Source organism: Camelus ferus, chromosome 2 (genome assembly GCF_009834535.1).
Source record: "Camelus ferus isolate YT-003-E chromosome 2, BCGSAC_Cfer_1.0, whole genome shotgun sequence".
Taxonomy (NCBI): Eukaryota; Metazoa; Chordata; class Mammalia; order Artiodactyla; family Camelidae; genus Camelus; species Camelus ferus.
This window is the reverse complement of record NC_045697.1, coordinates 107,493,837-107,509,265: the sequence shown is the minus strand read 5'-3', so window position 1 is coordinate 107,509,265 and position 15,429 is coordinate 107,493,837. Positions and strand designations below refer to the sequence as shown.

Genomic DNA, 15,429 nt, shown 5'->3' with positions numbered 1-15,429 from the left:
ACAGATACTTAGTAAATGTCATATGGATGTAAGAACTGATGACAGGATAGAAAATTGGATAAAGAAAGGATAAAGAAAGGAAAAGAGTCAGGCAGGCTATACGGATAGCTGAACCAATAAAAATGGCTAGATGTCTGGTTGGAGGGAAGGACGGAGGGGACCGGGGGGAGCGAGTCATTGGATAGATAGGAGGGACCAATAGACAGATAGATGGCAGAATGGATGCAAAGGTGAACAGGTCGATAAATAAGATAGATTTCTAGAAGACATGGTCCCTGCTCTCAAATTTCTTATACAGTAGTGAAGAACAAGGACTTTTGGAGTCAGACATAACCAAGTTCAAATCCAAGCCTCACTTTCTCACCACGTGACCTTGGACAAACTCCTTAACCTTTCTTAGCCTCTATATTCCTATCTTTAAAATAGTACATATCATACCTTGTACGATTGTCCTTAAGGGTTAATGTGTATATAGTGGTTAACATTTATTAACTAGTATTGCATTATTTAGTTAGATAAAAGCTATATAAAAATTGGAATGCCTCACTTGGATTCCACAGAGGAGACTGACAGTAAATTCAGTGTGGCACACTTAGCACAGTGTCTAAGAGGGTATTGGCTAAATGCAATTTGTGAAACAATTTTTCTAACTCTGAATATAATACATGCTCATTACAGAAAATATCGGATAACCAAGAAAAACATAAACAGCCTATTCACCCTCCTATGTAAAGACAGCAACGATTAATAACTTTGAATAGTACATTCCAGATTATGAAGATAGGTAACTAGATTCTGTACATACATCTCAGAACCCTGCTTCTCCCTGTAGTTAGATCTTATAATTGTATTTCCCTTTGTCAGTGCAGTTTCTTCTAATATATGACTTTTAGTGTTTAAATAATATTTGTGATATGATCCTATAACTTTGTTTAATCATTTTTCTCATGCCAAAAGTATGTATTCTTTTTTTTAAAATAGACTTTATTCTTTTAGAGCAATTTCAGGTTCACAACAGAATTGAGCTGAAAATACAGAGAGTTCGCACATAGCCCTCCCCACCCACACACATATACTCCTTTGTGCTAATAAATAATTCTTGTTATTTAGCCTTTAGACAGCCATAAGCAGAGGTTCTTAGGTAATTCAATTCAAATGTAATCAATGGGCAGGTTCTGCTGTTTCACAAGCTAGCACGAGAATATGTATACATGCACAGTTTTGATAATAGCAGTGCTTTTTAATTTTAGTTTTAATTTTTATTTTCCGTAGACTACTAGAGAAAAGCAGAGCAGGTATCATCATACCTGTTTGTTAGATGAGAAAAGCGAGGCTCAGAGAGGTTGGCTGGGTGTGCTCAGAGTCACACAGCTGGTATTTGTAAGGAAATCAGGTTGAAAGTAAACCTTTAAATATGAGACCGTAGAATCAGGTTAAGGAAATGATGAAAGAAGGCACGCCTAACTATGGCTCCTCAGTATTGAAGGTGAGTCATCAGGTTCATATACAGACTGACCAGGAACACGGACACACACATCAGGGTCTGTAAGTGAACGTGTAAACTCTAAACACTTAGAGATAACTCTGAATGTGAGAGAGGTTGAGTGAGGAGGAAGGGGCTGTTCTAATTACAAGGCATCATTTCAGAGTACGTACTTTATAATAACAGAAAACTTAATCTTTTCTTTGACCAATGCCCTTTGCCCCCTTAAGGTAACTCCTTGTCTGTGCTCTAGGCTACATCGCAGAGCCCTGGAAGGGAGGGACTGTACGGGTCTTAGTCCTTATTCTTACCAACCAAGGCAGAGCGAAGTGCGCTCAGGGTACATCTCTAGCTTTCGGAGGCCAGTGTCGTGGAGGATGACTGTCATCTGCTCTCTGGAAGCCTGCCTGGGTGTGCTGAGAGAGACAGCCCAGGCCAGACAGGTCATTCTGTGACTTTGGCGGTTCTTCTGTAACCTTTTTTGGGTGGTAGTTATTTTCTCGATCTTTGAACATTTGCAAGTAGACGATAGCTTGTTACCAAACCGAAAACCCTCACTGAGGCTTCTGTCTGCCAGGCGCCCAGAGATCACCATTGTGGCAGCCGAGCCACTGAGGCCGGCCTCGTGGTTTCCAGGAGCACCACCTCCAGGACTGGGATTTCCCCCGTCTTCTGCAGCAGGCCCGTGGAGGCCCAGTGAGCTGGTTCCTGCTGAGGTGAATAAATACCACATGATCTTTTGCATTTTAGTTTTAAATGAAGTTCAAGGATAAGAACAGTGAGACTGTTAACACCTTGGCTATAGCCCACAGGTGTCTAAAATCTTCATTCTTCACTTTGCAGCTCCCACCGTCTTATGAACAAGTCATAAAAGAAATCAACCAAGTTCAAGTTAATAGTACAAATAACAATAATGCTGCTGCCACTCCAAGGCACACTATTACTTCTGCAACTCAGACTGACTTCTCAGAAGAAATAGACAACCATCTGCCTCAAAGTAATGCAAGTAATTTGTCTTCCCTAGTTCTGACCTAGTTCTAGGGAACTAATCAATAGGTTCTAGCCTTTAGAGTAACTTGTAATTTGTGCATTATTCATTGAGCTCTGCCTCCCAGTCAGCGTGGTCACTGTGTGCTTGCTTTATTGGGGCTTGCTGTGATATTATAATAGATCATTCTCAAGCCAAGGCCCCAGTCACCCCAGTTCATATCACAAAAACATCTTTTTAGCTCATGGTTGGTATTGCCAGTCGATGCCCTTTATTCCCATTGAGAAAGATGTTGTATTTAGCAACTTAAACTTGATAGGCAGCTAAAGGTTCTGTTAGGCTTTTAAAAAGCATTGTATTAGCGTTAACAGATGAGAGTACGTTACTTTGGAAAAGTAAAGCAAGAATTGTTGAAATTTTGACAAGAGAGAAATGGCTCACTGATAAGTCCACTGAGAATCAGGGATGTAACAGTGTTTTAAAATATTACATAATGAATATTATATGAATAAAGACAACTTGAAGAGCCCTTCTGCAGGAAGCTGGATATAAACGTTTCCCCACTGATTTTAGAATTACTCTTTACTAATTAAGGAAACCAAAATCTCTTGATAGTCTACGTGTATATTTTTAAAATTTGTGTATCTTCTATTGTTTTGTCTTTTCTATTTTAACGTTGCAACTTCTGTTCTTGTCAGCACTGCCGGCACCTCTCAAACCTCTGCAGCCTTCCCCAGCGGCCTCAGCCAGCGATCATGTGACAAATGTGGCACCTTTAATAGTCTTTGATGTTTCCGAAGAACAGAATTGTCCAGAAAACTCCAGTGCTACAAGATGTCCAGTGCCAAAACCAAGATCAAAAAGCAACCTCAGACCAGTAGCCAGAGATACCCACATTAAAGAGCAGAATCACCAGAAAAGCAGCGCAGCGGCCACCCGCGAGGAGCCAGCCCCGAGCCGGCCCCAGGCTCTGTTGGACAACACCAGCGACTTGGATAGTCAGGCAGTGATGAACATTATGAACACAGAACGAAGCCAAAATACTGTCAGTTTCAAGGATCAAAGCATTTGAGGGTCAGACAAATACAGAAAGCTTGGGACTGCCCAAGAAACCAGAAATTGCTCCCCGCACACTGCCCCCAAGGCCTGCTGTTCCCTCAGGGAAACCCTCTGTGGCTCCCAAACCAGCAGCCAACAGAGCTTCTGGAGAATGGGACTCCTGGACTGAAAACAGACTCAGGGTGGCCTCCGGGGAAGGGCTCACCCCACATTCCCCAACGCAAGAAGCCAGGAGCATCCCGGGAACCAAACCTGAATTGCCAAAGAAACCAAACCCTGGCCTTATACGAAGTGTGAATCATGAGATTCTGGGAGGAGGGCCTGTGGCCGAGAGCCCTGACATTGGGAGGAAAGCCCCCACTCCTGCTCCTCGGCCTTTGCTGCCGAAGAAATCCATTTCCTCAGAAAACCCCAACTACCCTGCGGCTTTGCTGAAACCGGTCACTGTTCCTCCCCGACTCTCAGTGGCATCACAAGCCAAAGCATTCAGGTCGCTGGGAGAGGGACCTCCAGCCAACCCCCCAGTGCCAGTTCTGCAGAGCAAGCCTCTGGGGGACATCGACCTCATCAGCTTTGATGATGATGTTTTACCCACCCCAACGGGGAACCTGGTTGAAGACTCTCTTGGTTCAGAGATGGTTCTGGGTGAGTAAAATCAGAAGTGGGAGGGGAGTCTAAACTCATCACAGGGTATCTTGAATGGTACTTTCTGTTTTATTTCCGGCACATCAGTATTGAGGTGTGTGCGTGCACATGTGTGCATATGCGTGTGTGTGCAGAGACAGGGAGAAACAGGCAGATGAAGAAACATGGAGCCGAGTAGGAGATGGAAATAGAAACAGAGAGGGAAGGGAAGGTACGGGATGGGAAGATGGAGACGTTGATTACTCTTACATGAGCCAGGAATAAGCGGGCTGGCACTAGGGACTCAACTATGTGGGAGGCTGTCTCCTTCCTCTGACAGGTGGAGATTCGAGCATTAGGAGGGTGGAGAGGGAAACTTCTCAGAGGCCAAAAGTCACACAACAGCCTCAGAAGGGCTCCTCAGATTGAACCTGCCCTGTGGGAGTGCTAGGAGAGGGGCCAGCCCTGGGGAGGACTCCAGCAGGAGCAGTAAACCCAGCCATATGTTGCAAAAATGTTTTCCTATAATCTTCATGGAACATCTTCCCTTGAGAATGCAAAGTTTTGTAAATAAAATACAACAGTTGTAAGTTTCCTGCCAAGATCAGGACAATTAGATTTTCCCAAGAGGCAGAGAGTATGTTCTCTTTCCTCACAGTGTTCAGATGGAGAGTGTGATGGTAAAGCTTATCTTTGATTTGCCAAACTAAGCTGCTCTGCTTGTCATTGATAAGGTTCCTTTTACTACTGTTTACTTATTTGAGTCGAAATTATGAACATATAAGCTTAATAGTATTTTCAAAAGGTTAGCTGTCACCTTATAAATCTTTAAGGTGCATCAAAATGATACAAACTCTGTGATTCAAAACCCAGTTCTGCACAGCACAGGTGTATTCTAAATGATAACAAACACAAATTTATTAAATATCTATCATGCACACAACATTGTAACTGTCTGTAGCATGCCTCTTGTCCATAAGAAGGAGAAAGAAAAATGTTAGCATATACTGAACTTCTGCCGTGTTCCAAACCCTCTGCTAGATACCCAGACATACATTATTTAATTTAATACTCACAGTAACCCTCTGCAAGGTATCGTTGGCCGCACTTTGCAGATAAGAAAATTAGACTGAGAGAAATCAATTGGTAACTTACTCATGTCATAGAACAATTTTCCAAAGCAGGAGTCACACTCAGTCCTTTTATTCTACTAGTTTATTTTTCACCGTATGGTGTTGCTAACCCAACATTTTCATGAATCCTTAAACCAGGCAATGTATTAAAAACTTTTCAGGTCTTTCTAACTGTCATGTCATTTTCTTACTTAACCTTTTTGCTGTCAACAAGGTGCCGTGTAGGACAGGAATGGGTAGATCCAAAAGCAGTAAGCTGTTAAGGGCTGGAAACCATACAAGCCAAAGACATACCACCTTTTGCAGAAGCTGCTAGATTCTATGGGGATGGCAACTTGGTTAATAATTGGTGAGAATTTATTCTGTGTCATCGCGCAGATAATTACAGTCATCATCAAGAAGGAAGGCCAGCAATACACATCAACATGAATACAGTGCCCTGCTTCATACTCAGCCTTTTCTGTTTCTTGATTTCTACCACTTCATTGCACAACAGTTAATTACTGAGGCAGTCTTCTAGCAAAATGTATAATTTGCTCGTCCCACCTGCCTTTAACCATCGCTCTTAACTGTGGAGTTATACTGAACTAAACACTCTTATCTTCTTTTTAAACCTGCTCCTCTTCCTGTATTCTGCGCCTCCCTTAGTGACGCCCTCACACACCAGCCCTCCCTGAAGAATCCTGTAGATCATCCTTGAGCCTTCCTACCTGTCACACAGTGGCCAGTTGTTTGGACTTAGAGTCAGCCACTACCACTTGACTGCTGTGTGACCTTGAGCAGTTTACTTACCCCCACACTGCCTCGGTTTCCTCATCTATAAAACACGATAATAATACTCCTCGTAGAGCTATTACAAGTATTAAACGTGCTTATGCAGGAAAGCCCTATCACACTGTCTGAACCATGGTAAGTGCTCATTAAGTAGGAGTTGTTACTCTTACTTCTTGCCCTTCACATCCAAGTCAGTTGCCAAGTCCTGCTGGTTTTACCTTCTGATTAGCTTTTAAATCTTCCTCTTATTTCCAGCCCTCCTGCTACTGCCCCACTTTAGACCGTTAGGCCCAGATTCCTGCAGTGGCCTCCAGAACTGAGCCACTGCTTCTGCCCCAAACCCATCATCGTCCATACTGTGGTTACCCTAGAGTGGACACTGGACCTTGTTGCCTCTTTGCCTATTGCCCTCCAAAGGCCTTCGAGATCACCTCTGGATTCCTCAGTACGCAGAGGGATTTTTGTTTATTGATTTGGGCTCTGTGACTTTTTTTGAGAGGGGTAGCTACACGTTTTTTTGTATAACTGACCTACAGCAGTATGTTAGCTCCATGTGTACAGCCTAGCGATTCAGTATTTCAAAATGATCACCATGAGAAGTCTAGTTCCCATCTGTCGTCATACAAAGTTATTACAATATAATTGACCATGTCCTCCATGCTGTAAGGCGTCGTGACTTTTTGGTGGTATTTTCATGCATTGTCTTTGTAAATAAAGGATTATGGTCTCTTTGTGAAACCTTGCTTAATCATCCTAGCATCAGCCAGAGACTGGGGGAGGAACACAAGAGAGAGGAGAGAAACTCAAATATGTCTTTCCTTCTTTTTCTCTTTCCTCAAAAATAAAGAAAATCCAATAAAGTAGTTTCCATAAAATAAAGTTGCCTTATTAATCTCAGGAAATAGAGATCAGAAAATACCGAAGCTGTGAAAACATTGTAAAGATTAGAAAAATTATTAAAGGGAAACTCATAAAACAGGCAATTTAATATTGGATTCAATTCTTGGGTAGAATGCCTTCCAGGTTAATGTAACGGGACTGAGAAGCATTAGCAATTCCTCTTCACACCTTTACAAATCATACCCAGTTGTCAAAAAAAAAAGCAGAACGCTTCTGCTGTCAGCCCCATTACACAGACCAGAGTAATAGTTTAGCAGCCAATTTCTGCTATTAGCCGAACTCAAGGGAAAGAAATGAGAGAAAAGCAAGCCAAGGATGGTGAAACCGATTATGATGACAAGCATGTTATTAGAGACAGGGAATGGACAGAAAACTGCATGATCATCAGTGTGTTTCTCAACTCAATGACGGAAGACCATGCGGATGCAGGTGTAAAGGGGCCTGCCTGCTCGGCAGCAGGTGTAGAGGAATTGGCATCGGTGTGAGGGGCTGGAAGGAGGGCAGAGGAAACACTGCAAACAAAAAGTAGGGAAAGAAGCCATTGACTTCCCTAAGATTTGGATAGGAGATTCTTCTGGAGATGTTTGTGTTTTTTTCTGTGGAAGCAAAAGCAAACAGTCTGTGGTAGAGAAAATTATGACACTGCAGTTCTTAACCCTTTCTGGATCACAGAACTCTGAGAATTTGATTGGCCTATAAATCTTTTATCTCCCTTAAAAATAACCCTTTTGCTCATGTGTGCACAGTTGGAGGTAATTCCCAAAGCTTCAAGGGTCTATTCTTGCACCCCAGATTAAGGACTTCTACTACAGAATATTGGAAATAACCTTCAGTGGACTGCTTAGATAAATTTTGGTGCATCCATACAGTGGAATATTGTGCAGTAACTAGAAATAGGCAGACTACCTGTTATCCCCTACTGCGGACCCACCTCCAAGATATTATTAGGTGAAAAATGCAAAGTATAGATAGTATTCATGGTATTTTAGCTACTGTTGGGATTAAAGCACATACTTACATGCAAATATGCTATGTTTTTGGAAGATGTATAAAAAATTGGTAACAAAGATTGTGTTTTAATGAGGGAACTAGGTAGGCAGGAGAGGATGGGGGGACCTGGTTTTCAAATAGCTGAACGTAAGCATAGTTAGGATGAAAGAAACTAAGAGTTACCTCTTCTCTTTGTCACAGAGGAAGAGCTGCCTCCCACACCGATCCTCAGCCTATGATGAATAGAAAGTTAAAGAATAATAAAATATGATTTTTCTAAACAATTATATTATTCAAGGTTACAGATAAAGACTAATTATTATGAACTAAATCTGTCTAAATTAGACAAATCCAAAAGTATCTATCTGCATTATTTCCTATTAAATAGAATCACTGAGGAGTAATATCCAAAAAAGTTTTTATTTTTCTAGTTACTTTATGGAAAATGTTATGGCCATTATTGCCTTGGAAAAGCAACTAAAGGGACAAGAATTTGCATATTTCTTCTCTTTTTTCTTAGTGGTTTTTGTTCTGGTTTGTTTGGCAGCTTGATCTTACAACTTTTTTCTTGTGATTGAGTTTGTTGGATTTTTTTTTACAGTTATTTGCTGTAACAAGTCAAACAATACAAACATTTAGTAAAAGAAAAAATTAATCTCCCTCCAGTCCATTCAAATCCCCAGAATAACCAGTGTGATGTGTGATGTGTTGTATGTCACTTTCTGTGCCTTTGGACCTTCCGAACCAAAGCTGACGAACATGTACACATATGTGCACTTTTTCCTGCTTTTTATGAAAATGTTTATCCTGGTACCCGTTACTCAGCAGCTTGCTTTTTTCATTTACTAATGAGATTTCAGGACTTCTCTTCAGGCCAGCAGGTCTAAGTCTACCTCCTTGTTTCCTTGTTCCTGCCTGACAGTCCCTAGTATGAATGCAGCATAGTTGGGTCAACACTTCCCGTACTGATGGTAATTCAGGTGGTCTTGTTTTTTATTTGGAGGGTTTGGGGGGTTTTTTGCCACTACAAAAAAAAAAAAAAAGCTGCAGTAAACACTCTCAAACATGTTCAGTTCTACTAGTGCTTTTATAAAATCTGAAGAATAAATTTCCAAAAGTGGGACTACTGGTTTAAAGGTTATGAACTTTAAACATACTAACAGTATCAATGATCCGGTTTCCCGCCTGGCAGGGCCTGGAGTTCCCAAACGTAAGGTGCCATCCTTGCTTTGTATGTCACCCACTTATATTTCTGTTGGGAAAAAACAAAAATGCCCCTCTCATCAAAAGACTTAAAAAGTCAACATACTGTGTAGCTAGAGAGAGACCTGCACTCCATCATCAAGACGGAAAACAGGCCTCTGGCTCCACCTTCTTATTGAAGTGATGCTGTTTGTTCTCCCTGCTGATCTGCACGCCTCTCTTGGACTGCAGCCCGGGACAGCACGCAGACGGAGAGGCCGTTGCCGAGCCACTGACTCAGTGAGCACAGCTGGGGGGTGTCATTAAACAGATCCACTCCTGCCAAACAGCCGCAGTGCCGGAACACGAAGACGTCCTTGCTCCACTGTATTGGGAAAGATTTTCTTTTTTCCTGGAGACATGTATAGTAGAACTTTCTGAGTGCCCTTATTAAAGAGCAGCAAATGATATTAAAAATAAAGACCAAAAAAGAAAGTGGGTAGCTAGGACACTTGGAATACTTTGTATTTAAGTTGTATCTATGCTACTTCAGTTTAAATCCTGCAGGTTTGAAAAAAAAGAAAATGACTGGACCCTTTAATTCCATTGGTGAGACCTGCAGGATTGGGAGCGGGGGTTCTCTGAGGCCAGCCTTCCAAGAACACTGAGTAGCCTCTTTTCTCCTTTCCCTACCCAACCCTTGTTTGTGTTCTCACTCCTGGAATGTGAGAGAGAGAGTGTAGGTGGGACACTGGCTTGGGAAACTCTTTGCTCTGTTCACTGAAGTAGTTCCCAGCACCTAGAACAGCATTTGATGTGTAACAGACACCCGGTCAATACCCAATGAACAAGAAAAGCTCGTTACAAAGAAATAGATACAAAAAGACCTTGTTTTTGTTTTTCAAAGTACCTGCATAATAATACATGTGATATAGAAAATAAAAATCTGTAGACAGATACAGCGAACTTTAGATAATAGTTATTACTGGAGCGATGGGAATACAGGAGATTTTCTATCATATACTTCTTAATGGTTCCCATTTTTACAATAAATATTACTTCTGAAGTAAAAAATAATGCTATAACAAAGTAAAGAATTAAAGAATTTGGTTAGACCTAAGAGAAGGAGCTTTGTTTGTTTATTGGGACATAGGTTACAGTGGAAGACAGTGATATTATTACAAGAGCCTTTTTTGAACATTTGATATTGTTTTGATGTTGAGTTGGTTTCTTGAACTTAGACAAGACTTGCCTCACTTATGAGCTGATAGGTTTCCATAAAGGGGTCATCTAATTGGTTTTTTTCAGTAGCCTAATAATTATTCTACCGAGAATGCCATGTTGGGGTTCTTCTGAATAATAAACTTAAAATGGGATTGTATTTTACCATCACATCTCCCCACCTCACACCATTACCAGCATGTGGTAGACAGACACGTAAGAGCAAGTGGCCAATGAGTGTGTGAGGCTCTGTAGGAGGTTTGGCGGGTGGGTTGCCTGAGAGCTAGGTAGAGGCGAAGGGCAGGTATCAGGGAGCTGAAAAGCCTTCTGATCCTCAGCCCAGCTCTTCACATATCCTGAAAAGAGCTGGTCAGCAAAAAGTGGTTATTGAATTGCAGCTCATAACAGGCAGGACACAAATGCTGCTCTTCACAGGCTCTGCGAAGTGTGCTGTGTTACAGAGAGTATCTCCCTACAGGCGAGATCCTCAGAACAGGTGCAGAATATGGCACATGTTCATTCTGCCTCTTGCTGAATAAAGGCAGAAGCAGCATCATGAGAGCCTGTGTGCTGTAAAAAATATGCGCTATATGCAGTATTTGACTTTATTTTTACTAATCTGTTTATTTTTAGACTTCTTTTAAAACTTTTATAGCCATTTTCCCAAATGACTGAAAAAACATTTACATTAAAGAAAAAAAGACTGTTTCTTTAAGTAAAAGAGTTTGGTGGTAATGCTTTTGTTTAAAACACTCTCCCTAAGCACATACTGTCCATTTTAAATGAACAGGTTAAGATGGAGAAATGCCAAGTCATATATCCTTGCCTCCGAGTTAAATATTTGAAGGGAGATGGCTTATCTTATTTTGAGGATGAAACATGTTTCATTTGCATGTCAGTGGAATAAATCTGAGACTACAGAACACCCCCCCATCCACCCCGCCTCCACCATGCCCAGTGCTGGGTGGGACTAAGCTGGTGAGCCCTGAGGAGAGGGTTTCCAGTACAGGCACAGGAACGTGGGGGCAGAGAGACATTCCTTCCTGGGGGACCTGGGGGGCTTCACAATAGGGGGAAAATTGGCTCCTCGTTTCAATTGCCCCTCGTCAGGTGGACACTTATGAAATGATTGCACTCCTGTGAAAGATAGCTTCTGCATAATTGAAGATTGTCCTGGCTCTCTCTCATCAGAGAGGAAGAAAAGCCATATGAATTATTTACAGAGCACCAAGTTATTTCCTTTCATGAGCCCTGACTTTGTTTTTGTCTCTGCAAACTGAGATTTTATTTATCCATGAATAGTTTTCCCTAGGGCATGAAAAATATGACTCTTTAATTATGAATACAGTTTTTTGTTTGAGTCCGTGTTAACCAAAACATGCAAAATAAACTGTGTTTCTCATTAGATCCCTTTCAGCTCCCCACAAAAACAGAACCAATAAAGGAACGAGCAGTTCAACCAGCACCCACCAGGAAGCCCACTGTGATTCGAATTCCAGCCAAACCAGGAAAATGTAAGCACTTCTCTGCTTCGTTTATTTGCTTCTCCAGGAGCCTGGGAGAAATATATGCTAATTTATCAGTGTCTGCTTTTGAAATTGTGTGTAATCCAGCCATTGTTATTATTATTCATAATCGAGGACATTTAAAAGCAAGCTGTTTTTTCACAGCTATTTAGACAATTACAGTAAATTTGGATTTCGCTTCTCTTTAAACATCGTCGTTTGGCAGAGAGAATAGAGGAAAGTTGAAATTCAGAACAATTGTAGTGTCCTGTGTTGGTGCCAGTGGTAAAGATATGTTTAGAAAGTAATTGAAACTGATAGCAAATAAAGTTGTTTATGTCCATCAGGAGTACATTATTCCAATCAGCATAATCTAAATATAGCTATGTGTGAATTGTGTTAAGAGCAATAACCAAAAGTTATAAAGACGTTAACAATGTATAAAAATATTTTTAAACTGGTGTAACACTACATTTTGATATACTTCCTTGACTTTTTAATGGTACAATAAATAAAATTCTGTATTTTGTATTTGTATAATGCAGATAAATCTGATACTATCGTAAGAGAGAAGCAAAGAGGGCCAGAACTATTTATCTTAGACCCTGGAGATTAATAAAAAGTGTGTGCGTGTGTATGCACATGAATGCACACACAGTGGGTTCCAGAGCAGTTCCCAGCGTTGCTCAGGTGGTCACACAGCTTTCTCCGTGAGCCTCTGCTTCCGTCTCCTTTCATTCAGTGCTTCTGCATCCTGTCCTTTGTCTAAGAGGAGATTCTGCCGCTCCGTTCCTCCCAACAGCAGGGCAGGTGTGTCGTGGTCTCTGACCTGCAGTTTCCCAGGGTTATACTGCAGGCCTGCCCTGGAATGCCGTGAAGCCCCTTTGGTTTAGGGGTTTGGTTCTCTATAAAAGACTACCCAGAAAGATTGCATTGGTTTTAGTCTCTTGATTAATTTGATACCTCTAAGCCAAGTAGTGAGAAGATAGAATGGAGTTTCCATGACGAATGAGGAGGAAAGTCTAGGGGACCAAATTCTAGTGGGTTCTTGCATCTTAGGAGGTTATATGGTAGTGTTAGACCAAAGAACTGGTGGCAAGTTTCTTTGGGAAGGATTATATAGCCCACAAATCAGTGACATGAGAGCTCACTGGGCTGTCTGCCTGCTTGCTGTTACCTTGTTAAATGTATTTGGGGTTTTTTAATAGGCATCGTGAGATACATGATAATAAATGTTGCCCAAAGCTCATGTGGCTTTAAGTAGTACAACTTTTACATTGAGGCATTCTCCTGTTATGTCCCCAAGACCCTCCCCCTCGAGTTTCATGGTTCCCTAGGAGGGTTCACAGGACTTCACATATAGTTGCGTTTGTGGCTGTGATTTATCACACAAAAGTGTGCAAAGCAAAATCAGCAAAGGGAAAAGGTGGAGGAGGCAAAGTCTAGAGGAAACTAGGTACATGCAGGCTTCTAAGAGTCCTCTCCCAGTACCTCCCTGCCCCCAGCAACCAGCTGTGACAATGTGTGTGAAATGTTGTCAAACAGAGATGCTCCTTCAGAGATTCAACACCCAGGGTTTCTACTGAGGGCTAGTTGCATGGGCACCTCCAGGAATTTGGGCACATACCAAAATTTCAGACTCCCAGGAGGAAAGCAAGTGTTCAGCATAAACCGTATTCTTTTGTTGCACCAGCTCTAGAGTTGGTGGGAACCTTCCCTAAGTTCAAGTTCCTATGTGCCAGCAAGGACCAAGCTTGTAAGCAGGCCTTTCTAAGGATGAACACTCAAGTCTGCATTGTTGACTCTTCTCTGCACACTTAGAAATTGGATTAGTAGTCCTGAAATCCTGAGGATATATTGAGGAAGTACCTTTAACTTGATATTCTGACAAGGCTCCAGGAACTATTAGAAAGCTGAGTTCTATACTGCTCTGGGTAAGAGAACTCAAGTGCCAGTTCCTAGAGAATTATTTCTATTTATATCAAAAACCAGTTCCCCAGAATTTTACTATTACAACCATTAAGCAATGCATACATGCTGTAGAGGAGAAGAAATAAGACTTTTGGCGTCTGAAGAACTTGGAATGGACAGGGAAGAAAGGAACAGCTATGTGGTGCCAAACTCCTTGCTTTTCTGTGAACCTGTCAGCTTCTTACCCTGGGGACCTGTTTCTTGTGACTCGGATGTCTTTTCCCCAGGGGCCTGCGTGGCTCCCTTCTTCACTGCTCCTTGAGGTCTTTGCACAAATGCCACATTTCTCATTGATATCCCCGCTGATCGCATTGTTTGACACTGAAATCTCTACCCACCCCACATACCCCGCCGGATAGTTACTGTGCCCTGTCCTTCCAGTAAGCTATCTCTTCTCTATTTTCATACTATTACTCCATTCACCCTTCAGTTGTTTGCAACAACAATGTTATATCCTGAGTGATTCATTATTTCCTTGTAAGAATAAGGAAACTGCAGCACAGAGAAAATCTTCAAGATGGTGACTGAGCTGGACCATCCCTGTGTGTGTTGTAATTTCCCGAGCAGTCCTGCCTCTCCCTAAGAACGTTTGTCTGTCTCTGAATCATTGTTTTCTGAGGCGCTGACCTGGGTATTTTCCTCCTTTTGAGAGTGTTTTCCTGTCTGTGGATAAAACAGGAATCTGAAAAATCATCCTCTTGTTACAGGTTTTTCACGTGAAATGGAAGCAGAGAGTGTTCATTTCAAAGAACAGGAAAAATTCCCATCTCCTATAAATGCCTAAACCAGTAGAAGGTGGCTTTAGCCTTCTGTAGTATGTTATCATCATCCTGTCTCCAAGTGTTTTGCACACAGATTTTAATTAGCTGTCACTAATTAAATCTGGTCATCTTTGTTTTCTTCTCTTTAAAATAAGGTGGGAGTGTACTCTCTCTCAGTTAAGGATGTAGTTTGGATGTAAAGGTCTTGTTTGTTAAAATGGGGGCAGTTAAGCCTATTAATCTGAAGCTAATGAATAAGAAAACACATGTAATTATTGGGATGGGAGGGGGTTGGAAACACCACCTGTTAGGAAGCAGCATGCCTTATTACCATGAGCACAGGCTTTTAGGTTCAAACCCCTGATCTGACCATTACTAGCATTAAGACCTTGGCTAGATCATTTATTTTCTTGCCTTCAGTTTCTTCATCTGTAAAATGGGTAGGATGTTATCTAGCATAATGCTGTCCCAATAGGACTTTCTGCTAAGACGCAAATGTTTTATATCTGTGCTGTCCAGTATGGTAGCCACTAGCCACATGTAGCTACTGAGGGCTTGGAATGTGGCTAGTGCAACTAAGGAACTGAAACTTGAAGTTTATTTAACTTTAATTAATTAAGATTTAAGTTTAAATTGCCACATGTGGCTGCTAGCTTGTAGGCTGAACAGATCTAGCACTTAGACAGCTGTTGGTTGGAGAAATGTGTGTGAATGAAGTGCCTTAACTTAATGCCTGACACACAGAAGGTTCTCAACAAATGCTAGATGCTGTTGTAATTATTTAGCATTATTTTTACTCTCTATAAAACATTCAAAAAAATACTTGGTAAAGTTAACC

The 15,429-nt window shown here is 41.5% G+C and overlaps 1 protein-coding gene across 1 annotated transcript in view; it reads left to right on the top strand.

The window, feature by feature from the left end:
- SH3D19 (SH3 domain containing 19) overlaps positions 1 to 15,429 on the top strand; it is a 156,186-nt gene that overhangs the window by 114,449 nt on the left and 26,308 nt on the right. The window contains 5 exon segments of the mRNA XM_032464784.1: positions 2,061 to 2,199; positions 2,327 to 2,480; positions 3,170 to 3,519; positions 3,521 to 4,175; positions 11,761 to 11,868. Of these exon segments, the coding sequence (XP_032320675.1) occupies positions 2,061 to 2,199; positions 2,327 to 2,480; positions 3,170 to 3,519; positions 3,521 to 4,175; positions 11,761 to 11,868 (1,406 nt within the window).